At 48.9% G+C, this 27,643-nt stretch overlaps 1 protein-coding gene across 7 annotated transcripts in view; it reads left to right on the top strand.

The window, feature by feature from the left end:
* The window catches only part of PRDM2 (PR/SET domain 2), a 118,463-nt gene that overhangs the window by 78,439 nt on the left and 12,381 nt on the right, over positions 1 to 27,643 (top strand). For 5 of the 7 annotated variants that reach the window (XM_082417035.1, XM_082417039.1, XM_082417036.1 and 2 more), the window contains one exon: positions 83 to 4,472. In XM_082417035.1, coding sequence (XP_082273161.1) covers positions 83 to 4,472 — 4,390 coding nt within the window. Of the gene's footprint in view, positions 1 to 82; positions 7,322 to 7,776; positions 9,393 to 27,643 lie in introns of those variants that run through there. The other 2 variants (XR_014251775.1, XM_082417038.1) reach the window with 2 other exon arrangements.

Here is a 27,643-nt window from a genome sequence, read left to right as displayed (position 1 = left end):
AATAACGTGAATAATGGAAACTGATCACAAGTGGCTGGTGTGTGCCCTCACTTCCGTGCTTCTGCCTCCCTGTGCTTTCCAGGCCCCAGAGACGCAGACGAGAAGCCTTCCGCTTCCGCCGCCGAGCAGACGGCCGCCCTTCAGGAGGTGGTGAGTCAGGATGTGCCTCCGGAGCTCGCCCTCCCGCCCCCTGCCCAGGACCCCCAGGCGGGACCAGCCGCGGAGCTGGAAGCAGCACGTAGTGAGGCGAACGACATGGAGGAGGAAGAGGAGGAGGAGGAGGAGGGGGAGGAGGAGGAGGAGGAGGAGGAGGAGCTGGACGAAGAGGAGGAGGAAGCAGCTGACGTGCCAGATGAAAGCTCCACGAAAGAGCCGGAGATACGATGTGACGAGAAGCCAGAGGATTTATTAGAAGAACCAAAAACTGTTCCGAAGGACGCTCTTGAAGACTCTCCAGAGGTAGCACCTGCTATCAGAATTCCCAAAGCTAAAGAAGAGGCCAATGGTGACGTGTTTGAAACGTTTCTGTTTCCGTGTCAGCATTGTGAGAGGAAGTTCACGACCAAACAGGGGCTGGAACGGCACATGCACATCCACATATCCACGGTAAACCACGCCTTCAAGTGCAAGTACTGCGGGAAGGCGTTCGGCACGCAGATCAACAGGCGGCGGCACGAGCGTCGCCACGAGGCGGGGCTGAAGCGGAAGCCCAGCCTGACACTCCGGCCGCCGGAGGCCCCAGCCGATGGCCAGGCGCCCGGGGACGCCGCTCCTCCGAAGGATGACGCGCAGCCCCCCGGTCTTGGGCAAGACTCCCTGACCTTGAATTCAGAGAAGGCTTCCCAAGACACAGTAACTTCTTCTGTTGCAGAAGAGAACGGAGAAGTGAAAGAGCTTCATCCGTGCCAATACTGTAAAAAGGTTTTTGGAACTCACACTAACATGAGGCGGCATCAGCGCAGGGTTCACGAGCGTCACCTGATTCCCAAAGGTGTGCGGCGGAAAGGGGGTCTCCTCGAAGAGCAGCAGCCCCCAGCAGAGCAGGCCGCGCCTGCCCAGAGTGTCTACGTACCCAGCACAGAGCCAGAGGAGGAGGGGGAGGCAGACGACGTGTACATCATGGATATTTCTAGCAATATCTCTGAAAATTTAAATTACTATATTGATGGGAAAATTCAGACCAGCTGCAGCACCAGTAATTGTGACGTTATTGAGATGGAATCCAGTTCGGCAGACTTGTATGGTATCAACTGTCTGCTCGCTCCGGTTACAGTGGAAATAACTCAAAATATAAAGACCACACAGGTCCCTGTAACAGATGATCTTCCTAAAGAGCCTTCCAGCAGCACACACAGCGAGCCCAAGAAACGGAGGACTGCCAGTCCTCCTGTGTTGCCCAGAATTAAAGCTGAGACCGAGTCTGAGCCCGTAGCGCCTTCGTGTTCCTTGAGTCTGCCTCTCAGCATATCAACCACGGAGGCCGTATCGTTCCACAAAGAGAAAAATGTGTACTTGTCATCAAAGCTCAAACAACTTCTTCAAACCCAGGATAAACTAACTCCTCCTGCAGGGATTTCAGCCACTGAAATACCTAAATTAGGTCCCGTCTGTGTGTCCACTCCTGCGTCGATGCTGCCTGTGACCTCGAGCAGGTTTAAGAGGCGGACCAGCTCTCCCCCCAGCTCTCCACAACACAGTCCTGCCCTTCGAGACTTCGGAAAGCCAGGCGATGGGAAAGCCATGTGGACTGAGGCAGTGCTAAGTTCCAAAAAGCCCAAATTAGAAAGTCATAGCAACTCACCAGCATGGAGTTTGTCTGGGAGAGATGAGAGAGAAACTGGGAGCCCTCCAGGCTTTGATGAATATAAAGTATCTAAAGAGTGGGCAGCTAGTTCTACTTTTAGCAATGTATGCAACCAGCAGCCACTGGATTTATCCAGTGGGGTAAAACAGAAGGCTGAGGGTACGGGCAAGGCTCCAGTCCAGTGGGAATCTGTGTTAGATCTCAGTGTGCATAAAAAGCCTAGTAGTGACTCTGAAGGCAAGGAATTCAAAGAAAATCATTTGGTGCAGCCAGCCTGCAGTGCTGTAAAGAAAAAGAAACCAACCACCTGCATGCTACAGAAGGTCCTTCTCAATGAATACAATGGCATCGACTTACCTGTAGAAAATGCTCCAGATGTGACCAGGAGCCCCAGTCCTTGTAAACCCCTAGGTCCTCAGCCGGACCCTGACCTTGGTCCCGACTCTAGCTTATCTGCCCCTCCTGGCGAGTCTTCTCCTTCGTCACCTGCCCTGCAGACATCTTCCCTTTCTTCCGGGCAGCTGCCGCCTCTCTTGACCCCAACCAATCCCTCTTCCCCCCAACCCTGTCCTCCTGTGTTAACTGTTGCCACCCCACCCCCTCCACTGCTTCCTACTGTACCTCTTCCAGCCCCCGCTTCCGGGGCATCCCCTCATCCGTGTCCCTCTCCACTCTCGAATGCCACCGCACAGTCCCCACTTCCAATTCTTTCCCCAACGGTGTCTCCCTCGCCATCTCCCATTCCTTCCGTGGAGCCCCTTACGTCTGCTGCTTCACCGGGGCCTCCGACACTCTCGTCATCTTCCTCCTCCTCTTCTTCGCCTTCATTCTCTTCTTCCGCCTCCTCCTCTTCTCCTTCGCCACCTCCTCTCTCAGTGGTATCGTCTGTGGTTTCCTCTGGGGATAATCTAGAAGCCTGTCTCCCCATGATATCTTTTAAACAGGAGGAATTAGAGAATGAAGGTCTGAAAGCGAGGGAAGAATCCCAGTCTGCCACTGCGCGGGATATCGTTCAGGAGACATTCAACAAAAATTTTGTCTGCAACGTCTGTGAATCACCTTTTCTTTCCATTAAAGATCTAACCAAACATTTATCCATTCATGCCGAGGAATGGCCCTTCAAATGTGAATTTTGTGTGCAGCTCTTTAAGGCTAAAACTGATTTGTCAGAACATCGCTTTTTGCTTCATGGAGTTGGGAATATCTTTGTGTGTTCGGTTTGTAAAAAAGAATTTGCGTTTTTGTGCAATCTGCAGCAGCACCAGCGAGATCTCCACCCCGATAAAGTGTGCACACACCATGAGTTTGAAAGTGGCACCCTGAGACCCCAGAACTTTACGGATCCCAGCAAGGCCCACGTAGAGCATATGCAGAGTTTGCCAGAAGATCCTTTAGAAACGTCTAAAGAAGAAGAAGAGCTGAACGATTCCTCAGAAGAGCTTTACACGACCATAAAAATAATGGCTTCTGGAATAAAGACGAAAGATCCAGATGTTCGATTGGGTCTCAATCAACATTACCCAAGCTTTAAACCTCCTCCATTTCAGTACCATCACCGCAACCCCCTGGGCATTGGTGTGACGGCCACGAATTTCACTACACACAATATCCCACAGACGTTTACTACCGCCATTCGCTGCACCAAGTGTGGGAAAGGTGTGGACAACATGCCTGAGCTGCACAGACACATCCTGGCATGTGCTTCCGCTAGTGACAAGAAGAGGTATACCCCGAAGAAAAATCCAGTCCCACTGAAACAGACTGTGCAGCCCAGAAACGGTGTGGTGGTTTTGGACAACTCTGGGAAGAATGCCTTCAGACGCATGGGACAGCCCAAAAGACTGAACTTCAGCGTTGAGCTCAGCAAAATGTCCTCCAATAAGCTCAAGTTAAATGCGTTGAAGAAAAAAAACCAGCTTGTCCAGAAAGCCATCCTTCAAAAAAACAAATCTGCAAAGCAGAAAGCCGACCTAAAAAACGCTCCTGAGTCGTCCTCGCACATCTGCCCGTACTGCAACAGGGAGTTCACGTACATCGGGAGCCTGAACAAGCACGCCGCTTTCAGCTGCCCCAAGAAACCTCTTTCTCCTTCCAAAAAAAAAGTTTCCCATTCATCCAAGAAAGGAGGACACCCGTCACCTGCAGGTAGTGACAAAACCAACAGCAGCAGCCACCGCAGACGGACAGCGGACGCAGAGATCAAAATGCAGAGCATGCAGGCGCCTTTGGGCAAGACCAGAGCTCGCAGCTCGGGCCCTGCACAGGTCCCACCGCCCTCCTCGTCCTTCAGGTCCAAGCAGAATGTTAAATTTGCAGCTTCGGTTAAGTCCAAAAAACCAAGCTCCTCCTTAAGGAACTCAAGCCCGATACGAATGGCCAAAATGACTCACAACGAGAGCAAGAAGCCCAGAGCTGCAGCCAAGAATCATGCAGCTCAGCTCTCGGGCAAGACGTGTCGGAGCCTGCACGTGAGGGCACAGAAAAGCAGAGCCGTCCTACAGAGCAAATCGGCCTCGGCCAGTAGGAAACGGACGGACAGGTTCAATGTAAAATCTAGAGAACGAAGTGGGGGGCCAATCACCCGAAGCCTGCAGCTGGCAGCTGCTGCCGACCCGAGTGAGAACAGGAGGGAGGACGGCAGTGGCAAGCAGGAGCTGAAGGACTTCAGGTAAGCGAGGCTCCAGGGCCGGAGGAATTCAGAGCTCAAGAGCGAGGGGGGAAAGACGGTTGGAAGAAAACACTGTCTTTGCCCAATGGCTTCTTTTCCTTTTTCCTGCACGATTTTGACATAAGCATTTAAAGGAAATAGCTGTTGCTTAAGGTATAGGCCGGCGTGAAGGAGGGTCGGTGCTTTGGCTGTTGTAGAGATGGATACATACAGCTTTTATTTCAGGCGTAGGACTCACAAAGTGGTACAGTTTCTTTAATAGGGCCAGTTATGAATTGGATTTGAAGCCATGAAAAGCTCCCCAAAGCACCCTACTATGAAAAGGTGAAATTCTCTCAAACTCCCTTTATATCTTGGGTGGTATCCCAGTGTCACTTGTATTATTTCCTGATCATAGCTTACTTCTTACGTTAAGATGGATCACGGAATTCATTAAAACCACGTTACAACCTGGTTTAATATTTCTGTGACTTAAGTGCAGTTCTAGCAACTGAGACTGCTTTTTACTATTCATGCTTGCTTTTATTGCGTTTTAATTTTAAAAACTTGCCTCTTGGTTAAAATAAATCAAAACACAGCACCCTATTCCTTTTAAAATGCCATATGTCCTCCCACTCGCTCCTGTTCTCAGGCATAGGGTGATAAACAGCCAGATTCCCACGGGCGGGAGGAGGAGAGAGTGCCTGCTGAGGCCGGGCCATGGTTCTTTCCGGTGCGGGTGGGGACGGAGGGCAGGTCACCCCACTTGTCAGTGCCTTTGTTTCCCCAGCGTGATGCCAGAGCCCATCTTAGGTCTGAGGTGATTTCACTGTTCATCCTGTGTTCTTCCTATATTAAGAACTGTTCTTAGCGACAGGTAAAAACATAGGGCAGGAGTTAAGTTTGTTCCATTGACTTCTCAGACTTTCTAAGTTAGTTCAAACATGAGTGGAGTGCACTCTTGGTATTCCTGTGGTTTCCTGAATAATGCCTACAGGTTCATCTCAGGTGAAGTTATTCATCATCAGCTAGAATTTCTGCAAAGTATTGTAAAATCCGGTCCTTTCAGAGTGAGCTGCAGGACTCTAGGCTCTTGGCTGTAACTTCCAGTGTCTGAAAATTCTTTGGTGTTTTAAGCAAACAGAATCAGTTAACTGGGAGGTGACTGCCGTTTGGAAAGGTCACAAGGGCTCAGAGATGCTGGTATCACTGCACATTCGACGAGGCAGAGTTCTTGGTGCTGGTGCGCCATAAGTCGTGGCTGAAGATGGAGAGAAGAATCATCAGCCAAGGGTTGATTGGGATGATTGACTGTAGGAATAAAGGATCAGATTTTTTTTTAAAGCTACTTCATAAAAATACTAAATAACCAGTTACGGTAGATCTTACTGACATAACGTGTATGCAGCGTCTTGGAGCTTAGTTAGTCCTGGTGAAAGTAAACACCTGTTTATCAGCTGTCCAGACTTCCTGCCTGTAGCAGCTTCACTGTGTACCTCCTTGTACTCAGTCTGTGTTTGGGAAGTTCCACAACAACAGGACATTCTTGAACTGTCCTTTTCAAGGTTAAAGAACCCAGAACATGCCGTCATTTTCACGGACTGTACTGAAAAACATTTCCCAGGTGGTTGATGCTTTAGAATGTATATGTGTATTCTCCTTTGTTTCCAATAGTATCTGAAAGAATCACTTATTTTGTACTGGATCCCATTAATACAGTTCAAGGGTAAAGTTGATAAGAAAAAAGTAATGTACTATAAAGGGAAACTCTCGATGAGTGAAGTTCATCCAGTGCTTTTGAAGAACCCTTAAGACTGCAAAGGACTGAAGTGCCTAATAAAATTGTGTCTCTATTCTTTGCCCCAGTTAGTTTTAATTATTTTGCTTTGTTTGAAAGTTAACATTGCTGGAATGAAATTTGGCCTAAAAGGAAACAAGGAACAATCAGCTAAGAAGACACGGGTATTATTCTGACTGTAGATGGTAGCAGCAGGCTTCCATGACCATAAACTTGGGAAGTATTTTTGGGAATTACAAAATGAGTGTTCAGGGGGCATCATATTTTGATCATCTGGGCAGAAGAGTGGGCGATTCTTCAGAGAGTTGTGGTCGTCTTAGTACCTTGTAGTGAATTTGGTATAAAGCCGGGATCCTAGGCGCAGGCCTGGGGATGTGATGGTCCGTCGGTGTCAGCCCAGGGCTCTTAGTGGAGGCTTCGTCCTTTTCCATGTTTGTTGTACTACACTGGCAAGGAGTTGTTTTAACTAGTCTTCTTCCCTTTTCAGTATATTTCTATTTGTAAATTTTATTCAGGGGTGATTTCATAGCACAGGTTTGGAAATATCCACTTTAACTCTGGTTTTCAGTGATTTCGCTGTCCTTGCTCCACTGCATGTTCGAGGACTTACCCCGGACCTGTCAGCACACCCTTTTCCTGTGTGTTTCATCATAACTGTGATTAAGGGCTAGTCCTCAGCACTCAGACGCTTTACATTCAAATGCCAGTGTAGGATTCCACAGATTTTCAAGTATACACTTGCAGTCAGCCGTGAGAACGACGTCAGTTTTCCATTCTACGCTGAGAGCTCAGCAGAATTTGCCATTTGGTCATTTCCTGTAGCACAAGCCATTGTGCCAATCCGGGTGTGAAAAAGGCATGTGCTCCAAATCCTTTTCTTAGGACAAAGCCTCAGAGACATAACACCGACTAGATTCTCCTGTTACAGCTCTTAATCCAGCGAACGCTGTGTCGGGCTCACCTTCCGCGGGTCGGGTTGGAGCCCACCTGTGGCTTGTCGGTGGGACTGCATTTAGAGCTGGTGCTGAGGGCTCATTTCCACGGACTGTAGGACAGAAAGATAAGGAAAGAGGTACATTTTCTACTCCCTTCTTACCCATCTTTGATCTTTGTAAATCCCAAGGCATTTTTACATTCTTCAGTGCTGCTTTTAGAGCAGCTTTTGTTGTTGTTGTTGTTTAGTACTATGTTCCCATTGCAGCCAGTTAAGGACACGTAAATAAGTGATGGAGAAGCAAAACGCAATTCCAGACCAAGCTTTTCCGTTTACCGTGAAATGGGTTAAAAAAACAAAATGGTGCTGATTTCTCACATACCATCTGGGCCACATCACTCCAAGGAGACTGTCTGTGTCCCTCCCAGCATGTCTCTTGCGCGTGGGACACCCACGTTCCCCCACACCTTCCGAGCCATCCTGTTGCTGTCTTAACATTTGTCCCATGGTCTTCCCACCTTTTCTTTAACATGGTCAATTCATAATAAGGTTGTGTTATGTTGTCATTTATCTTCAGTTTTCTTATTTTCTAGGAACTTCCTGTAGAAAAGCCCCCCAAACAAAACAAACCTTAATTGACTAAATAAAGATAATGCATGCTCAACTTAGGATAAGCACTACGGCAAAGGATATGAAATCTACCAAGCTTGCAAGACCAGTTGAAGCTGACTCAGAAACCCTAACACACAGCTGATTGCCAGCGGGCTTCTTGTTGCCCTGGTTAGAGTCAGGCGTCCGCTTCTTCGCTGACGCCCAACACACGTGCTGGGCTCACAGGTGATTGAGATGCACAGAGGAGGGCGCTATAGGACGGGCTAGCTGACCTGGCTCCTCGTCACGGGACTGGTAACTCAGACCTGGGACTGGTAACTCAGACCTGAGCGTGGCCCTGGCTTTTGGCACAGAGCAGAGAAAGGCATGAGTTGAACCTAATCTTGCAAAGCAAGTTCTCTGTTTTATCAGTAGTTTGTTGTAGATTTCAGGGATGACGGATTCTGATGCACTCGTTTTATAATGTTTTGGTCACACCAGCTCTTCATGCCTTTCCTTTAAATGAATTGTAGACAGAGGCATTTAGCTTCTTTCTTAGCCTGTTTTTTTTGTTGTTGTTGTTTGTTTGTTGTTTTTTATCACAAGCCGATTGCCAGCATAATGGAGAGGAAACCAGATTGGATATGGACTCTTTTTTACGCCTCTTCCAGTGTCATGTTTATATATCCAAATGGACATTATCCTCTCAGATTATTATCTGGCACTAATTTATAACTGTTGTATTATCGGAGACGGTAGCAATATATCAGTGCCCAGGATACATCACAGGCCTGTATAGATGTATGTCTACACCTAAGTGTAAGTGAATTTACTTATCAGGTTTCACACATCAGTCTCTAATAGAGATTTAAAAAACCCAACGAATTGGCCTATTTCTGAGTATACAAGTGTCATTTCTCCATGCATTATTATATGCCTTCCCTCTAATTAATGACAGAGTTGGTGGAAAATGGCTAAGTTTTATTCGTGTTGTTTTTTTTTTGTTGTTGTTCTCAACTTTAAAAGTAATCTACCTCTTAAAATTTGTAGTTTAATACTTGTTTGGTGAATTTGTGCCACTTTAACCCTTTCACTATCATTCCCATTTTGTTACATTTCTGTTATGGGGACTTTATGTTGAAATATTGTATAAAGCGTTTGTAGCAGTTTAAAAATAAAATATTTAAAATTATTTAAATTGTTTTGGACGCTTCAATTGTATTATATGTGATTTACATTTTACATTTTGTTTGAGTTGTTAATCTGGAGAGTGTTCTTGTATTGAAGTTTGCTGTTAGTAATTTTATTGTTTCTTGTTGGAGAGTGATATAAAAGACTATTCTAATGAAAACATTAAAATTTACAAATTGACATACAAAAGGGGTTGTCCGTTGATTTTAACCAACGTAGCCTTGAGAGAGAGAGAGAGGTTAATTATAGACAGACAAGTTAAGAGTGGTGTTTGCTATTTTTCCCCTTCCAGCATGAAATAAATCATTTGAGCTTGTCGGATGTACAGAAAGTTTTCTTATGCTGTTGCTAGCAAGCACTTACTGACGGGGGAATTCAAATGATGCATTTTATATCATCATTGTAACCAATAAAAAACTTTCTAAAAGCTGTGAAAGGACTGTATTTTGTACATCATTGGGAGCAGTGAAGGGGGAAAATGAAGGTGCATGTGGGAGAGGTGCTCACAGGCTGCATCTCTAAAGTGCAGTTGTCGAGCCCCACGGCCGACCTCTTCCCACTTGTTTCTGTTTGGCATTGATTGAATATTTGTGAATTCACATCGTTTCCATACCACCTAGAGAGTAGACGTGCAGTTGGACGGTGGTGCTGAGAAGTGCGTGGAGAACTTACTTTGGTAAGAGTGAAATAATTTCCTGCGTGGGGTGTCAGTGTCCTCTGTGCTTGGCGAACAGTTCACTCTAGTCTGGAGATTTTTATATTTATGGATCCCCTGAAGAATGAAACAAAGAAGTTGTAACATTTGTATTAGGTTGATACGGAATTGCTGTTTGTTTGTTTGTTTTTTAAAGATTAAAAATGGCTGAGACAAGCAGTTTCATAAAGTCCTACATGGGAGCACTTGTCCTCATTTTTTTTCCTCCGCCCGTGTCCTTCCTGCCCAGGGAACGGTGTTGAAGCTGAAGGTGCGGTCGGCCTCCCTCAGCGAGATGTTCACACTTGTGGCTTACGGAGTCCTACCTTAGGAAACCCCAGAAGGGCTGGGGGCAGGTGTATGGGAGGAAGAGGCAGAGAGAGGTACGGAGCGGCTTTCAGCGTTAGCGGTGTAAATGTTCTGGAAACTGGGCGCTGAGCACGCACAGCACCCGGGGAGGAGCTGGACGCTGTGAGCTGGAAAGAGCGCTGCTCTGGGAACAGGGAGTGGGTGTCCACCTCGCCCACCTGTTCCTCCAGGGCTCTGACAAGCTCCTTATCCGTCCCTGCCTCGGTAGCTTAGCCTTGGGCACGTATTTTGCCTCAAGGTTGGTAGTTCCTGGTCTGCCCGAAGTGGGGGATGGACGAGGTGGTCCCGAGTTTTCCTTCTAGCCAGAAGCCTTCTTCCCAGGCTGTGGATGCTGACATTTCCTCGGGTCTGAAAGAGCAGCGTGAGGTCTGTTGTGTCACCCGTTCTTACAGCAGCGCCTGGACGTGGCAGCACCCACATACTCAGCTGAGGAGTCCCCAAGCAGGTGGTCAGCTCCCTCTCGACAAGAATGAGCTGCCCCAGTTTGGTTGCTTTGCTCTTCATGGAGTTAAACACTTTGAAAAATTTAAAAAGCTAATAACTAAAGCCTTGTGTCCCTGCAGCTAATATTTTGAAAGATCTGTCCGTGTCTCTAGGCTGGCTATTTTCGTTTGGATGTTACAGGTACTTTCTAGCAAAATGTTTTTACAAAAATCACATTAATTTATCGAGCACCTACTGAGGTAATTAGGTTACATCAGTGGACCAAAGTCCCAGCCTTTGTGAAGCTTATATTTGCGTGGTGCCTTTTTTTTTTTTTTTTTTTAAACACTTCATATCCAAAACCTCCCTCACTGTGTCACAGTTCTCCCAAGGCTGGGTGGTCAAGAAGATGCTTCTACCTTAATATTTGAGGGCAGATATCTAGATAACTGCTGACTTTTAATACTTACGTTAATGCGACTCTTCTAAAATTATATCTCAATGCATTCGATATTTTATTTCTGTCGATTTTGATTTGATATCAGGCCTCACTTTGAATCGATTGACTTATATCCTTTAAGTACAGGTGGGTGAGGAAAAGGTTAACTCGGATATAAAGGCCACATTTAAAGTAGTCCAAAAACCAGGCCGATGGTTAAGGAAAGCGGTTTGCCATTTCTGTCATTTTTTTGGACACCTAAAGTATCCCCACGCCCACACCAGGTAATTTCATTGCACACTGAAGAACTTCAGAATTTATGTGGGATAAATCATAACGCATGTGTGTAGCTCTTAATTGCTAAAGTACTTGAGTGTTCTCATTTGAGCCTCAAGTGCCACAACATTTACAGTCACCCTGCTGTAGGATTAAAGAAAAAAAAAAAATCCAGGTTGGTGAGAAGGATGACATCCATATTACCATTGAAATTCTTTATAGACTAAAATATCAAAAAAAAAAAAAGTTGAGAGGAACAGAACTTGAGGTTCGAGTGGGTGTGATGTAGGGAAAATGTGAAGCTGCCCATTGGCCGATCCCTTCAGGCAAATGCCTGGAGTCCTGTTTGGTACCGCCCAAGGGCCCACCTGTACCCCTGCACCACCCCGCCCAGGCCACACCGGGCCCTTCGGTTCTCCCACCGCCCTCCCTCGTGCTGCTGCTTCTCCAAGAGGTGTTGGAAACGATCTGTTAAGCTCTGGGGGTGAACCTGACATAGCTCTCAGGTGCTTTCTGTGTGCGAGGTACTGTGCAAAGCGTTTTTCAAACTTGACGATAACCCCGAGGCCGGTATCGTTTACAGATGGGGAAACAGACCCAGGGGGAAACGATTTTTGTGCAGAGGTCACACGGTTCTCAAGTGGAAGGCTGGGATTTGAACTGCCTCCAAGCTGTACCACCCTATTGATCATTTTTGTAGTTTCTTTTTTGAAAGCTTCATTTTCTCTAGATGTAGGATACAGACCTTGATATCTTCTCTAGTGAGGGCTTTCCTGGCATTGGTGAACAAGTAGAATCATCCCTTCTCGGTAAGGCTTCTTCCTGGTGCAGCAGGACTGTTGATTAGTATGGAGCTGCCTGGGAACATTCACATCTAGTTCACTCTTTTAACTGTGGGACATGCTTCTACCTCCATCATAGACCTTTCAGGTTCAACTGGCTTTGTAGATCAGTCTGATTAGTCAACAAAACTCTGTTTAATAGAAATCAAGCACATGATAATAATATGCTTTGATTCTGGAAGTGGTCACCACGAGGATCCTCAGATGTGACTTAAGAACCTTGACCTGTTGGGCCAAAACCAAAGTCTGTCGGGGCTTGCCCTGCCACCTCAGCACATAGTCTGTTGCGTGCAGAATGAAAGGTTAAGTTTCTGCCAAAAGTAAGTTACTTTTAAAGTATAGGATTAGAGCCTGGAGGGTGCGTGTAGGTTTTATTTACTTTCTGGATGAAGAATAAGAATTGGAAAAAGCATCGCGATGCTGCGTTAAATTATTAGCCGTTGGCAAAAGTTACATTCAGTCATGAGCCATTAAAAGGGGCTTGGATACACTTACTAGAGTAAACTTGCCGAACCATTGGGGTGATAGGATTTGTATGAGCTTCTGTTTTCTGCCTCGCTTGGACCAGCTGGATTCCTTTTCCACTGTCTCTTACAGAAAACGAGCTGAAATTCAGGTGGGTGGTTCAGAGAACATAAGCCTTGAATGGGAGAAGTTTGTGCCTAAGTGTACCTTCTTGTGTCCAGCTTATAATCCACAGCAGGAAGCCAGACAGCGGACGGTTTTGAAAATTCCTTGATAGGTGCTCCCGGAGTTACTCAGTGGGGTGTTACTTCAGTCATGACAGAAAGCTACAGGTAGATTTTAAAGTATCGGTTTATGTCCTGAATCAGAACGTATTTAAGCTGAGAACATTTCCGTATCAGTGTTTAGATGGGAGCCTGCTGCATAATACAGAGCTCTGCTTGGGTAACTGCTGAGTCTTAGCATGAAATCTAGATACAAATTTTAAGTAGAAAACATTTTTTAAAAGACCTGCAATTTGTTTCACAGGTAAGTTAATAATAGAAGGGGATTTAGGCCTTAGGATACAATTGTGGCAGTTTTAATTTTTTAAGTTAAAGTAGAATTTCAATTTAAAATTGCATTTGTTTTAGTATTTAATACTTGCCAAAAACACAACATTTTAATACTCTCTGTTGGAATGAAGTTATTTAAAACTCATATGGATTTAATTTTCCTTGCAGTAACATTCTCTTCTCACTTGCTTTTTATAATCACATCCAATCCTTGCCAACCCAGCTCGAGTTTAGGCACATTTTCAGATGGCTTCTATTTCCAAGCTATTATTGGACCTGCGAATTCAGGCGCATTCTCCTGTAGTGATTCAGTCGGTCAGCCATTCAGAAAACATCTTTAATGATCAGTCTGGGCCGTGAAGGTGTTGGTCTGTAGATCTGATGGACTCTGTCCTGTGTACGAGGGTTTTCAGAGGACCCTGGGGTGCAGCTGGCCACCGCGGAGGAGCCGAGGCTGCCCTTGGCTGTCCCTGCCCACTGGGCACTAACTCCTCGGAGGCCCTCCCACCGCTTGAGGGAGAGCAGTTGTCCCCATGTACAGACAAATTGACCGAGTCTGAAAGAGACCACGGCACCTGCATTATGTCCCACAGCTGTAAATGGGGACCCCAAACCCGGCCACCTGACTCCAGAGCCATGCTCTTTGCTGCCATGTGAAACAACCTAATTCACCGTGCCCTTGGGTTTGACGTAGTGACCGTGTCCCCCAAGTGATCAGTGCTGATGTCATCACCCACAACGGGGTCCTGCTGTAGAGGGGTTGGGTAGCATACTGGGAATAAACCCTGGCCTTGAACTCCCAGCCACCTCAGTTTTAATTCCCTGGGTTCCGTTTGTCACTGAGGTGGGGCGCGCTGCTGGCTGAGCCCCAGGCCCTGGTTATGGGAGCGGTCGGGCTAGAGGAGGGGACGTGTGTTCCCAGTGAGGACTCAGGAGCTGATGACTCTGGTGGCGGTGGTGGGGACGGTCAGTGACCACTGTCTAGTGACCGGGGCTCGAGTTTCACAGCGATAGCGCCAGGGAGGCCCGCTGAGGAAACCGGCAGGGTGTAGTAACCGTCCTCGGTGGAAAGAGCCAGAACGTGGACGGTGATGATCGCTGAGGAACTTCTGGAAGAGGCTGCAGAAGAAACTGCTCATGCGTTCAGAGGCCCAGAAGGAAAAAAAAAGATTCCTTCATGGAAAATGACAAACCTCAGTTTATGTTAGTTTCAGAGAATGGTGGTTACTGTCTTTTGGGAGAATAGAACTTTTTTCAGAATCTTAGAAACACTCCCAAAGGCTTCCAGGATGGTCTTAGCCCTCTGTCTGGGCCCAGGCAAAGTGAATGAGCCTGGGGCGCCTCAGGGTTTTGCTGTGACTTCATTTCAGGCATTGGGATGTAGGTAAGGGCACTGATTGGCCCTACACCCGGAGCAGCTGATCAGCCATCTATCCCGACCATCCGATCTGAAGGACTGCCCTTGTTCGTCCCTCTGCATCTCCTCACTCTGCTCTCCTGTTCTTGGAGGGACTTCACTCATCCGTACGTTCTGTTCTCGACTTGTCGGGGAGGTTTATTAAATGTTCCCCCTCCTAGAATGGAAGTTCTCCCTGGGCGGGAACTTCATTTTGTTCACTGCTGCATTTCCAGCGTCTCCCACAGTGCCTGCCGCGTAGTAGCCGCTCAATAAATAACTTGCTGAATAAAATATTTGAATCCTGGCTTTACCACTTACTAGCTTTGTAATATGGGGCAAGTCACTTAACCTTTCCGAGCCCCGGCTTTCCTTTCTGTAAGTGACAGTAACAACCTATCTGACCAGGAAGGACGGTTGTGAAGACTGCAGATGTGCCTGCCCTGGTGTGTGCTGCTGTGGCCATGGAAAGGTGTCCTCTTGAGTCTCAGTGTGAATCTGATTCACAGTTACGTCTGCTGCTCAGAGCTGACTTTTGCCACGTATGAGATTTCGTGGCCACACAGATCACGGTGGCCGGAACCTTCCTTCATCGTCTCTTGCCTCCGCCCAGAGAGGAGGAGCTCGAGCGTCCACAAGCCCTGGTTCTGCTGCCAGTGACCCACAGGGCCCTTTGCTGTGTTTCAGCCAGGCCTGTGCTGTTCATATGCTGACCATAGCGCTCCCTTTCTCCCATCAAATAAGGAGAAAGCCATAAAACAGGAAATCAGTTTTCAAATCACAACAAGAAAAAGAGACGATTAATTCTTATTCTGTCGTCTTTCCATATAACTTTATTTCTCTTGGTTTTGAATTTCAAAGTCAAAATGTAAATTTTTTAAGCTAGGTTCAGAAGAAGACACTTCCTTAGCTCTGTGAAACCATGAGCACTTAAACAAGGGACCCCGGTTCATTGAAATAATAATATAAGAATGGTCACTGATGTTTTAAAGCTCTTACTAGCCACTGTTTTCAGGGCTTTACACATACTGCCCCATTTAATCATTGCAACAGCGCTATGAAATACAATACTTTTATGTTCTCCCATTTTACAGATGGGGAGAGTGCAGCACAGAGGTTAAGGAATTTGCTTGAGGTCATAGCTAGTAAAAGGGGAGCCCGGAAACAAGTCCAGCAGCCTGGCTCCGTTTCTGAATTGGGAGTCTCTCCTGCCCCTCACCCACAGATCGGGGAGTGAGTTCGTGCCTGGTTCACCACCTTGAAGAAGCGGGGAGACGTGGCCTGTTAGTATGTAGTTGCCCGGGGAAGCCCAGCTGATCCGAAGGAATTAAAACGTATGCTGGAGGTGAACACAGGTCTTGGTCCTTCCTGGTCGAGTCCAATTCGTGTGTTCTTGGGAGACCACACTGCATGGTTTCAGCCAGGCCAGTGTGACGAGCCATCTCACCTACCAGCGTCGTTAGGAAGGGAGCAGATCCAGATACTGACTCATCCAGAGCATTAAACCTTGTTCCCTGGTGTGAACTTTTTTGTTCTTTTTTTTTTTTCTTTCTGTTTTCATAGTCTTTCCAAGCCATGGTTGGTTGGCAAGTCGGTTTCCATTTGTGCAAGGGGAGCAGCTGTGAGCTGGATTCCCAGGCGGGGTCCCCTTCGGGGATACAGGCCGGGCCGAGTGCCCGGTGTCCGCCTTGGACGCAGGAAGGGCAATGGCTGTGTTGCACAGGCGTTTGCTGTCTGAGGTCTAACGTATCTGCTACTTCCCTTGCTTTTAAAAGGTACACGGGACATAATTTCACCTTTCCTGGAAGGCTCAAGGTGACCATCAATTTCATACTTTGTTGTGGCGAAGTGACACCCTCGGAGTTCAGGCATACAGGATCCAGAAGCTTGAGATGCGGCTTAAGTATTTTTGGAGAAGGATGTGCTTCTCACCATCTCCTTTTTCATCTATTATTTATGGATACTGTCTGTACTCCCTGGCAGCCTTCTGCTAGGCTTCTGATAATCGTCTGTGAGCTAGGAAGCCAGGGAGGGGTCCTATTGATACGATACATAAGTAAAGAAGCGCTAGGGCCTGAGAATACCCAGGGACCTCCCTTGTAAGCAAAGTGCACTGCAGAGAGGGGCGAGTTCAGTGTAACACACATGTATAGACTGCTCGCTTGCTTTTAAGCTCCCAAAGCACATGTTCTACATGTGGAGAGAATAAAAGGAAAGTTTGGGTGATGATGCACACGGTTACTTCCTCAGCAAAGGTTTGTCGCCCGGGGAGGCACCTTAATTCTGAAACAGAATAGTCTGCTTCGCTTTCCCCGATACCTCTGCCCTGTAATCTGTATTTGGGATAAATATTTCATTCGGTGCCAAGTGCTCGAAAGTGGTTGAATCTGTAAGGAAATGCCTGGAGGTTGGTTCCATCGCAGTACTTGCCTCCCAGGCTGCTGGACCTGCTCGTGGATTGGATTTTCCTCTTTCATTCGTAGTATTCCTCCAGAAGTTTTTTAGAATTTCTCTTATAGCCAACGCATAGGCTTATAGGTGTTTTATCCTCCTATCTTCTTCATTCACGTTTAGGCTCCTTTGAATGTTACGAGTGAGTCTGGTGAGAAGAAGTCTACGATAACTTTGCCTTCACGCAGGAGCCGACTCTTTTGATGCACCTAAATAAATTGGTGTCAGATACTATAATTGACATGTAGACTCCGATATGTTTTTATGTCCTTAAAACTAAAAAATTACAGATACAGCCGATTGGTGCCAGCCAGCAGCAGGTGTTGTATTAAGGTGATGTCCTGAATCATGTTGGGCAGGTGCTTAGAGGGGAGACTAGTTTGCTGGTCTAGTAGGTATTGTTAATTTCAGCCTGAGGAAGTGCATTTCCTGTCTGTGTTCCCAGGTGTGTGAAGGGACCCTAGTTTGGATTATCTCACCAGGATGTTAGTGGACCACCTGCATCAAAAAACCACCTGGGAGGCTTCTTAAGAATTTCAGACCTACTAAACCATCAGCTCTGGGAGTGGGTCTTTGAAATCTTCATTTTTATCAGCTTCTCCAGTGAGTCTTACCCAGACTTCAGAGTTCCCTTTTGGTTCTTATAAAGGGGAAAAAAAAAATGACATGGTGTGTCACCACATACCATCATTTTTATTTGCTTCCGGTCTTCATTTTAAATTATTTTCCTTTGCTTATTAACAGTCTCTTTCATATATTCATAACATTTTTCAATTCTCAGAACACTTCGCTTGTATATAACCATGCTGTGACAGATGAGCCAGGGTCGCTCAAGAGTTAGGGTCACTTCTGAGTGTCAGAGCCAAGGTGGACTTGAGGATTCCCTGCCTTGTCCATTGTTGCTCTTTGTGCATCTTTTTGAGGGGACTATATGACCTTAGGTCATTCACTAGGACACGCCTGGTATCGCACAGTGCCCTGTTGGTGTGCGTTCACTCTACCCCAGCACCTACTGCAGCACCCAGCACACAGTAGGTACTTAGTATCTGTGGAATAAAAAGAAAGGAAGAAACCTCCGGGAATAATGGAGCCAAAGCTACCACTCCACTTCAGTGACCTCTGATCTGACCCCACCTTATGACTTTAGGGCTTCAAATGTGTATTTGGGGGGCAATTCATTGTTAGCAGCTGAATAGAGAGCATCAATTTGGATAAGTAAATGATCAATTAAAATCAGGTTGAAAGAAAAACTCGGTTATTTGGTGGATAGTTAATTACAATTGGTCTTTAAGGGTTGCTGCCTGGGGGCATGGTCCTCAAGGTAAAGAATGTGTAGTGAAAGCCCTTCAGTAAACCAATAGAGACCAGAAGGGAATTGCGCGCTACAGCTTGTTAACCAAAGGTATTGGTGAAATTATATCTCCACGCCTCCCGCCCCCTGCCCCAGTCTACACCTGTGCACACACAGCCTGTCTGCGATTATAACCCAGCATCCTGACCTTCGTGAGGTAGGACAATCCAAATACTCCTTCACATTTTTAAATCCTTTCCCCCAGCTTTTGGCTCTGAAAATAGGGCCGTCCTCCCTCTGTCTCCAGCTTTACTTCCTGACATCTACCAAGGAGTCCTCTCTCGTAGAGCCTCCCAAATACATGGCCGTGGATGGCTTCCCTTCCGTGTTTTCTTATTTTTGCTCAAAATGAGGAACGCCTCCCTCGTAGAGCCTAAATGCTGATTGATTTCACGATGCCACACGCACTTGACTGGGCTGCGCCGAACACGGCTGTTGCCCAAACTGGACTCATGGCGCATCTCACTCACCTGGGCAGTTTCTCCATCGCGCCCGTGAGTCAGAGCTGCTGCGTAATGGGATCCAGCCAACGACGGAGTCAAAGGGCTGCACACAAGCATTTGACGAAGGAAACACAGAGGTCTCCCATTTACACATTCACCCAACCATCAAGTCCGCGTGTTCACCATGGCCTAAGGAATAATTGGCGTGAGAGCATTTTGCAGAGGGCAGGGCCTGGGAGGGTGGGGTGGTACCAGAAATCTTTCTGAACTGTTGTTAGAATACCCACTGTGGATAAAATGAAATACAGTCGAGGCTCAGCTGGTTTTCGTTTAACCAACCTGCCATGTTCCTGGATGCCCCTCACCCCCCCAGTGACACAGGGAATAGCCACGCCCTTGGTGCCCTGCAGTCAAGTTAAATGCAGCCAACAGTCAGTTGTATTTGTTCCCAAACCTGTTTATGACACTATTTTGATAACGTTTAATAATAATATTAACGTAATCATGTTTATAATAAACATAATAACAAATATGCCAGTATTTATTATTGTACGTGTATGAGTTAATTGAATATCCAAACTGATGAAATATGAACAGAGTTGTTTATGAAAAACAAGTTGAATGCGTAGAAAGGCTCATAGTATTTTGCTTAAAAACTGCTGTCCAGTTAGGTGTGGGTGAGAAACAAAGAAAAATTCACATAAAGACATAGAAACATGTTGCACTTAAATTGCTCTTAAAACTTTCTTAAGTTCGTGCCCCACTTGAAACAATAAGTGGAAAACAATAACTAGATGATGCATTCTGGGTGTGATTTAGTCAAGAAAGACTGTAGATCTTGATCCTTCCTTCATTCATGTATTCACTCATACACTCAACTTGGGACCAGCGCCTGCTGTCACGTGCCAGGCACTGTTCGGGAGGGTGTAACAGTGAGCAAAACCGACACAATTCCCCACCCTCATGGAACTCACATCCTAGTGGGGGGAGACTGACAATGAACAAGCAAGTAACTAACTATATAGAATGTCAGATGGTGAATGCTGTGGAGAGAAGTAAAACAGGGAAGGGGGAGTAGAGACTACGAACGTGAAAATGGGGGCTACCATGTAAATGTAGCCTGACTGTAAAGGGACTATATATATATATATAGAGAGAGAGAGAGAGAGAAATGAGGGTGGTGGGGGAGGGAGAGGGGAAGCAACCCCGTGGACACAGGGGATGAAAACAGAGGGAATGGCAAGTGCAAAGGTCCTGAGGTGGAAGCATCCCTGGTGCGCTCAGGGGAGCCAGGCCGGGGCGAGGACTAGGAGATGAGGTCAGGGAGGTAACGAGGGGCCAATTTATATTGGCTCTTGCAGCCCTTGGGAAGACTTTGCTTTTATCCTGAGTGAGTGCGATTCATTGCAGGGTTTTGAGGGGAGGAATAATATGGTGTGACTTGCCTTTTAAAAGAATCAGTCTGGCTGATGTGTTAAGAATAGGCTGAACGGGCCCAAGAATAGAAATACAGACTAGGAGGTGAACACAGTAACCCAGGTGAGACATGATGGTAGTTGGACTGGAGCGTAGCAGTGGGGTTGGCGAGTAGCAGTGGAATTCTGGATGTCTTTTGAGGGTAGAGCCACAAGATTTGCTGAGGATTGGATGAAAGAGAGGAATCAAGGATGATGACGTGTTTCTGCCTCCTCCTCACCCAGATGGATGGAGTTGCCATTCAGTGATGAGGTGATGGAGCCAGTTTGTGGGGTACGTGTGTGCTGGAAATTCAGTTCGGGGTGTGTTAAGTTGGAGCTGCCATTAGACACTCATGGGGAGGGTAGCTGAATACACAGGTTTGAGCTTCAGAGGAAGGGACCCAGGTGGAAATGTAAATGTGGGAGTCTTCAGAGTGCACATGATACTGAACACCATGAGGTTGGCCTCCCCAAGGGAGTGAGTGCAGCTAAAGAGAAGCAGCCCAAGAATTGAGGCTGGGGGAGCTCTAGTGTGAGAGGCTGGAGAGATTTGGAAGAGCCCTGGCAGTGTCCTGGGCTGAGGTGTGAATGGGACAGCTGTGACATCGGATGGAGGGGACCTTCGTGGGCTGAAGGCTCCTCCCCTGGACTTGAGTAGGCACTCTGTGCTTTGCACTTCTAAGTAGCTTTCCTCTTCACCATCATAGAATGTTTTGGGGCCTGCAGCGCTGCTGGAAATGGCCCCCTTGACTTATCCAGGTAGACACACCACAATCATCCCCGACTTTGCTGCCACTCCTCCAGGTGGTGGGCTGTTTCCACCTGAAAAACCATCTGCAGCAAGCCAAGGAGACCCCGTGAAAATGCAAGGCTGGTCCTCAAATGCTCACAAACTCTCCGACCAGCTTCCTGTAACAAGTACGAGACCCCGTGTAACCAGATCTGTTGTTCACGGTTCAGAAAAAGGCCTGAGGAAGAGAATCGATGAACTCTTACCCCAGTCCTGTTCCCATTTGCAAACTCCCCAGATCCCCTTGTGTATAACTTGCCTTGAGACTCAGGCACAACAAAGAGGGCGGGAGAGATTTGGGGGTGAGGATAGGTGGTTAACAATGCCCTCTCCATCCCCGAGGAGTGGGCTTCAGAGACAGAAATGACCCCTTCTAGAAATCCTGTCTCTTTTCTTTCTGGGGGTAAAGTAAGTTACACGTTCTGTGCTTTCTTTTCCTTCCCGTCCCTCCCACCCCCAAATGAAGTAAAGCAAAGGACAACACGGTAAAGTGAAGCCAAAACCAAAATGTGTTCCATACGTTCCACAGAACACGAAGACACACACACACACACACACACACACACACACACACACACACACACTGTTTACACGGTGTTTCTGCGGTCAAGTCCCTTGTTCTGAGCTCTGGTAGCCTGTTTTTCTTCCTTCCTGCTAATCACACTTTGTAATTTTGTATTTATTTATGTATTATGCAAGTAACTACCTTCCCCTTCTAGAATACACGCCCCAGTGTTCTAGAGACCAGATCTGTTTGCTTTACTGCTATATCCCCAGTGCCTAGCACGGGGTCAGGTGTATAACAGGTGCTTGATGATCAGTACTGATAATCACGGGAATGCCTGGTCTTGTTTAGGATGTGGGCAAGAAGGCTGACCCACTTTAATAGGCCGGAGGACGCCTCTCCCTGTCGGCTCGTGACGCCACGTGTACGTGTGCAGAATTGGAAATCTGGCTCCCAAAGAGAATGCTAAATCAGATTCAGGACGCGTTGCTTCATATGGCTGATCTTAGAAATTTTCTGTCCAAAAAGACTAAATTAAAAAAAAATTTTTTTTTGAGTGCTTAAAGGGTACCCCCTGAGGCTCAGCGTAGCCCATGCAATCCCCTTGCAGAATTGTCATTGTGCTTTCAGAGATCACGTCTGCTCGGCACGCCACTGTGCCCCCACGGTACCTGGTACAGAGCAGTCGGTCAATACATAGTTATCAGATAAATGGGGTAAATGACAGCCTGTGTCCTCTTCTTGGGAATTTACACTGCCTGTGGGCACATGAAACTCTCAGAAATCCTGCAGAGACATGTCTCACTGCATGAGCCCGTGCTCTGGAGTAAATAAATGGCTCCGGCTTCCACCCTCCCTCTGCTTCTTGCCAGCTGTGTGTTGTTGCGCAAGCTGCCGAACCTCTGTGCCTTTGTTCCTCGTGCGTCCCCTGCAGCGGTACCCATCTCACAGAGGTCTTGTGGAGACGCCGTTTGTTATTCCACGTCAGGCAGTGGGCACCGTGCTCCACGTGTGGTCAGCACGGAAACGCTAGCTGCTGTGACGCGCGTGGTAATGAGGGCGACCCGTGCAACATCTGGGCAAACCTTCCACCAAACCCGGTTTGGGAAATGCTGGTAACAAGGAAGGAAAATTAGGAGGGGTTTCACTCCACGCCTGCCACCGCCTGGCTGTGAGTCAGTGGGTTCCCCAGGAGTGTCTGGCTGGGCGCTGTCTGTCCCCTGCAGGGAGGGAGCCTGTTTGAGAGGCCTCTGCAAGTGAACGGTTTCCAAACCAAAAGGACTTCAAGATCCTGGTGAGGCCCCGAGCAGCCCAGGGTGGAATCAGGCGACCTGGGGCCAAGTCATTTAGCATCTACAGGCCGCCTCTGTCTCCCGCTCTGTAAAAAAAAGGGTGAACTGTCCCAGCCATGGCCACCTGACAACCTGTTTGAGCTCAGCTGGGATTCAGGGTGAGGGCTTTGGGGATCTCGGGGCAGGGATGGGGAGGAGGTACAGGGGCAGCCTCTGTATCCAATCCCCTGCACCCTCGAGGAAGAGGCCTCCAGGCCCACGGCCCACGGCGCCCCTGCCCTTTGGTCAGCCTTGTCACCCGCTGACTCACACCCGGTTCAGGCGCATAGCAAGTGTGTCTTTCGTGTAGCTGTGCCAGCCCTGCGTCTGGGATGCCCTGCCAGCCAGGCACGCCCAGGCCTCCCAGGACAGACTGGTCTAGACGCCTTGGGTAGCAAAGAGCCCTCTGAGCTCCCACAAGGCTTTCCATCAAGGCAGCCATCTCTTCTCACTGGCATCCTTGGAGGGGCACCAGACATCAAGTTCTAGAAATCCTGTCATCAGGGCAGATGCCCCATAGGGCTTCTGAGACTCTCAGGCCCAGCAACTCCCTGGAGCTTAACTTCTTTGGCCTAAGACAACTTTAAAAGATGGAGTGTTTGTAATAATTAAATCTTAGTGTCCTTATAGAATTTTGTCATTTAAAAGAGCTTTCCCATCTGGACTTCGTGGGAGGCCCATCAGTCCCTTTCTGTCTCAAGTTGGGAATCTGTTTTCTATGCATCCATCGGTCTTGTCACGCTTGTATTTGTTTCTGTTTTCTTTTTGGCTTCCCCCCTGTTCTTAGAAGTTTCCTTTTGAAGAAAGCAGACCGTTTCGGCTCAGTTGGAGGGAAAGAGAAGGGCCAGCATCTGGGCTAGAACCAAGTGGGTCCCAGGGAGAAGGGCAGTGAGGGGCAGAGACACAGCCAAGGGCAGAGCTGGGTCTGCCCGAGGGGGTCACTCCTCGCTCCAGCCAGGGCTCCTCACCCCCAGTTTGTACCTCACAGGCTGTGACTTCTCCTGCAGGTGTGACGTTCTCCAGACGTGCTGCACCAAGTGGAGCGGGGAGGGTCTGTTGGGGACCCTGGTTTGAGTGGGGCCTTGGTGGTGAGAGTAATCTTCCGGGAAGCTGCTGCCTTGGATGATTTGGTCTTGGAGAGACACAGCCGGGCACGGTTGGGCTTGGGCCACATTGGGAGCCCGGCTCCTGGTTTGCCACTTATTGTTCAGGGAACCTTCTCTGAGCATCTCCTGGTGCCAGGCCTGGTGGCAGGTGGGCAGGTGGGTGAGAAGTGAATAGAGTCACCCTGTGCTCTCCAGGGTCGAGTCCCCAGTGAGAGACAGGCAGGTGGAGGCAGGGGCAGAGCTGGAAGTGCCCTCGCCTGGGCCATGCAGAGAAGGGCACCTGCCTCCCAGGATTGCTTTTGCCCAAGTCCATGGGGGCCCCAGACGGCCATTCCTCTCCATCATCAGTGTCCCCCAAAAAGCAGTGCGACCAGGCATGTCCCCCCCACTCCTTCCCAAGAACAACTTGTTGTGTGACCTTGAGCAGGTGACCACCTCGCTCTGGTTGGTTGTCCTTGTCTGAGAGTGAAGGGTTGCTTGCTTGGCCTCTGGGGTCCCCTGCCCCTCGCTTGTCCTGGCAGGGCTGGAAACAGCCCCGGCTGGGATCTCCCTGCTGGGAAACTTCCTTTGGCCAAGGTCATCGTGAGCCAGGCCAGCCTTCCTGTTGACCGGCTTGTGTCACGAGCTGTCACATGCTTGGTGTTTGGAGTTCAAGCCAAACAGGTTTGGGGAACTCATGAAGACCTGAGAACCTGGCGTAAAAGCCCCAGGAGGAAGGGATGTGACTGGTCTTCTGGATGCACGGAGGCCAACCAGGAGCCTCCCCCAGGGCTGATGAGAGGGAAGGAAACTGCCTGCTGAGCAGACTTCAGCTCTGGAGTCAGATCCCTGTGAATCCTGCCTTCCTTTCTTCCTTTCCCTCTTTCCTTTCTATTCACGCCTCTCTGTGACCTAAAAGGAGTTACTTCACCTCCCTGTGCAACTGTCCCCTCAGTCATAAGAGGGCACAATAAGCCATCTCACGTGGTTAAGGGAACATTAAATGGAAAAACCACCTAAGCTACCAGGGCCCGCGGTGCCGACCCTTCATGCGTTAGCTGAGGAACCACGGCGACTGCCCAGGCCAGTGGTTTCGAACCTCTGCCCCATCCCTCAGGACCACTTTCATTTCCCTCCCCGCAGCCCTCACATTGCCAAGGCTTTCCCTATAAAACTTCACTAGGCACGGGGTCCTGCCCCAGACTTCAGAACCAGGCCCCCACCTAGCACGCTGCCTGCACCTGACTCTGCTGAAGGTTTCTCCCAGCCCCACGCTCCCCCAATTTCAGTGCACAGGTGCCTCTCCAGGGGTCTTGTTAAAATGCAGATTCTGACTCAGGAGGTCAGGTGGGGGCTGAGTAGCTGTATTGCTAACAAGCCCCCAGGGACTGCCCATGCTGGTCCGCGGACCACACTTTGAGTAGGTGGATCCAGACCAGTGGCTCTCAAAGTTGGCTTTTAAAATTCCCAGTGACTGGACCCCAAACCAGCTAAATCAGGATCTGTAGGGCTGAGGAGTGGAGCGGGCACAGGGATTGTTTTCATGTCTCCAGGGGATGCCAGTGAGCGTCAGGGTTTGAGACCCCCTGCCAGGGCTCCTCTGAGCTGATGTGGTCCCACCCAGAACTGCTTCCTGGCTTCGTGGGTGGCTTGTGCGGCTGTTCTGCGGGCAGAGGTCACCCCATCAGGCTTTTTGGACTATTGAAAAGAGCTTTTTGATCCCCGTCACTACAGGGACTGTGTCTGGGACGGGGCCCAGGCTTTGGTGTCAGGTGGTCTTGGATTCAGATCTCGGCTGCACCCTGTTGGCTGATGGAGTGTGGACATGGGCCTCCTCACCTCTCTGAGCCCCCGTCTCCTCCTCTGTGAGATGCAGGTCATCACTGTCCCGCTTCCGGGAGTCAAGCACCTGCAGTAACTCCCGGTGTATAGTAGGCACCTATGTAAATGATGCCATTCCCTTCTTTTCCTTGTTTGACATCCTCATTTTGCAAGCAAGACTACCCTGGCTCAGAGAGGTGGTGGCATTTTCCGGAGGCCACACAGCACGTTATCGGTGGTTCAAGGGCTGAAGTTCGGGCTCCTGCATCCCAGGGCTGTATCACTACTCCCACCCCTGACTCCCAGCCTGGGGGTCCCATTTGAGTGCAGGGAGCCTCCCTGGAGCAGAAGGTGGAGGCTGCTTGGATGCCGACCGTTCCTGGAAGCGGCAGGTGCCAGGAAGCAGGAGGTGGCTCCCGCGAGCTCCCACCTGGGGCTTCACCCACCTCCAGGGAGCGTCAGTATTATCTCAGCTTGTCTCGCCTTGACATCGGCTCTCACGCCCTTTGCCTCTCCCTTGCCTCCTGCAAAAGTGCTGAACATCAGACACCCAACTTCAAATGATTTGCTCTCTCAGAATTTGTGGAGAGTTTTGTAAGACGCCGCGGCGGCCGTGTGGCCTAACCAACTCTGGGGGTTGCATCCCACGAGGCCCCTCCTGACTCACGCAGGGGAAGAGGTGGAAGGCGGGGACGCAGGCAGGGTCTCTGCTCAGAACGCCGCCGGGGCAGCCTGGCAGGCAGCATGGTGTGGAGGGACCCCAGAGCCCCGGAGAGCGCACCCTGGAGAGTGTGTCCCGGAGCTGGCAGCCCCTCCCTTTGACCTAAAAACTCCTCGGTGGGGTTCTCTGAGCCCCTGCTGCAGTTCCTCTCCTCCCCATCTCTCTTGAACTCACTTCTCTCAGGCATTTGTCTCCACCATGTCCTGGAAGCTGCTGTTACTAAGGTTACCAGCAGCCTCTAGGCAGCTAAATACTGTGGCTGGTTCTCTGTCTTCCTGGACGAGTTGGCAGCGTCGGACACTGTTAATTCTCCCTCTTCCTTGAAATACATGTCAGCGTGGACACCACTCTCACGTCACCCCCTGCCCCTCTGCATCCCATCCTCAGTCCCTGGACCCGCCCCCGTCTCCCCTCCCCTGGGTGAGCCTGTCCAGCCCCCCTAAATGCTGACCCGTCCCAAATTCATCAGTTTCATTTAACCCGCCCTCTTGATTTCTCCCTTGGGTGGGTAATGAACATTTCAAATGTAATCTTTTCAAAACGGTTCTCCCCACGAAGTCTTCTCCTGCCGTCTTCCCCTTCTCGGTCAAACAAACTGTCCCACCCTGGACTCCATCTAAACTGTCTCAGCCCTGCCCCAACCCTGACACCCAGTTCCAAAATGTGTCCTGATTCCACTTCTCACTTCTCTGCCTCCTCCGCCTCCATCATCTCTTGCTTGACGAACTGATCTCCCCATTTCCGTTCTTTGCTATCCTGCAATCCGTGCCCAACACAGCGGCCGCATCAGGTCATGTCACCTTGCTGCCCAGAAGGATAGCCTGGCTCCCACCTCACTCAGCCCGTGAGACCCTCCCCTCTGCCCCCTCTTACGTCCCTGACATTCCAGGCAAGTGAGAAGATGCTCTCAGGAGGTGGGGGCAGGTGGGCGCGGCCTGCCCAAGTGTCAGGGAACCGGGGGCGTCCCCATCCCGTTCACATTCCCTCACCTGCGGGTAACACGCATACGGCACCTGTCCCCCGTCTGCCCTGTGACAGCGGCCTCTTGTGTTAACTGCTCTTCTTGGACAGTCGTAGGGCAGCCAGGCATCTTTGCATATTCCTCAGCTTTGGATTTCTCTGTGAATTGCCTTTTCGTGTCGTTAAATGATCTATTCAGTGATCGGCAGCCTTTGCTCATTTTTATTAGGCACTCCTTAGTTTTTGTTGTTACTACTTCATCTCCCTGGCCCCAGCATGCCCTGTCCCCGGGACGACCCCGAGAT

The sequence above is a fragment of the Balaenoptera physalus genome (genome assembly GCF_965194825.1).
Source record: "Balaenoptera physalus genome assembly, chromosome: 1".
In the NCBI taxonomy this organism is placed as follows: domain Eukaryota; kingdom Metazoa; phylum Chordata; class Mammalia; order Artiodactyla; family Balaenopteridae; genus Balaenoptera; species Balaenoptera physalus.
The sequence above is the reverse complement of the archived record's forward strand: the minus strand, read 5'-3'. Positions and strand labels throughout refer to the sequence as shown.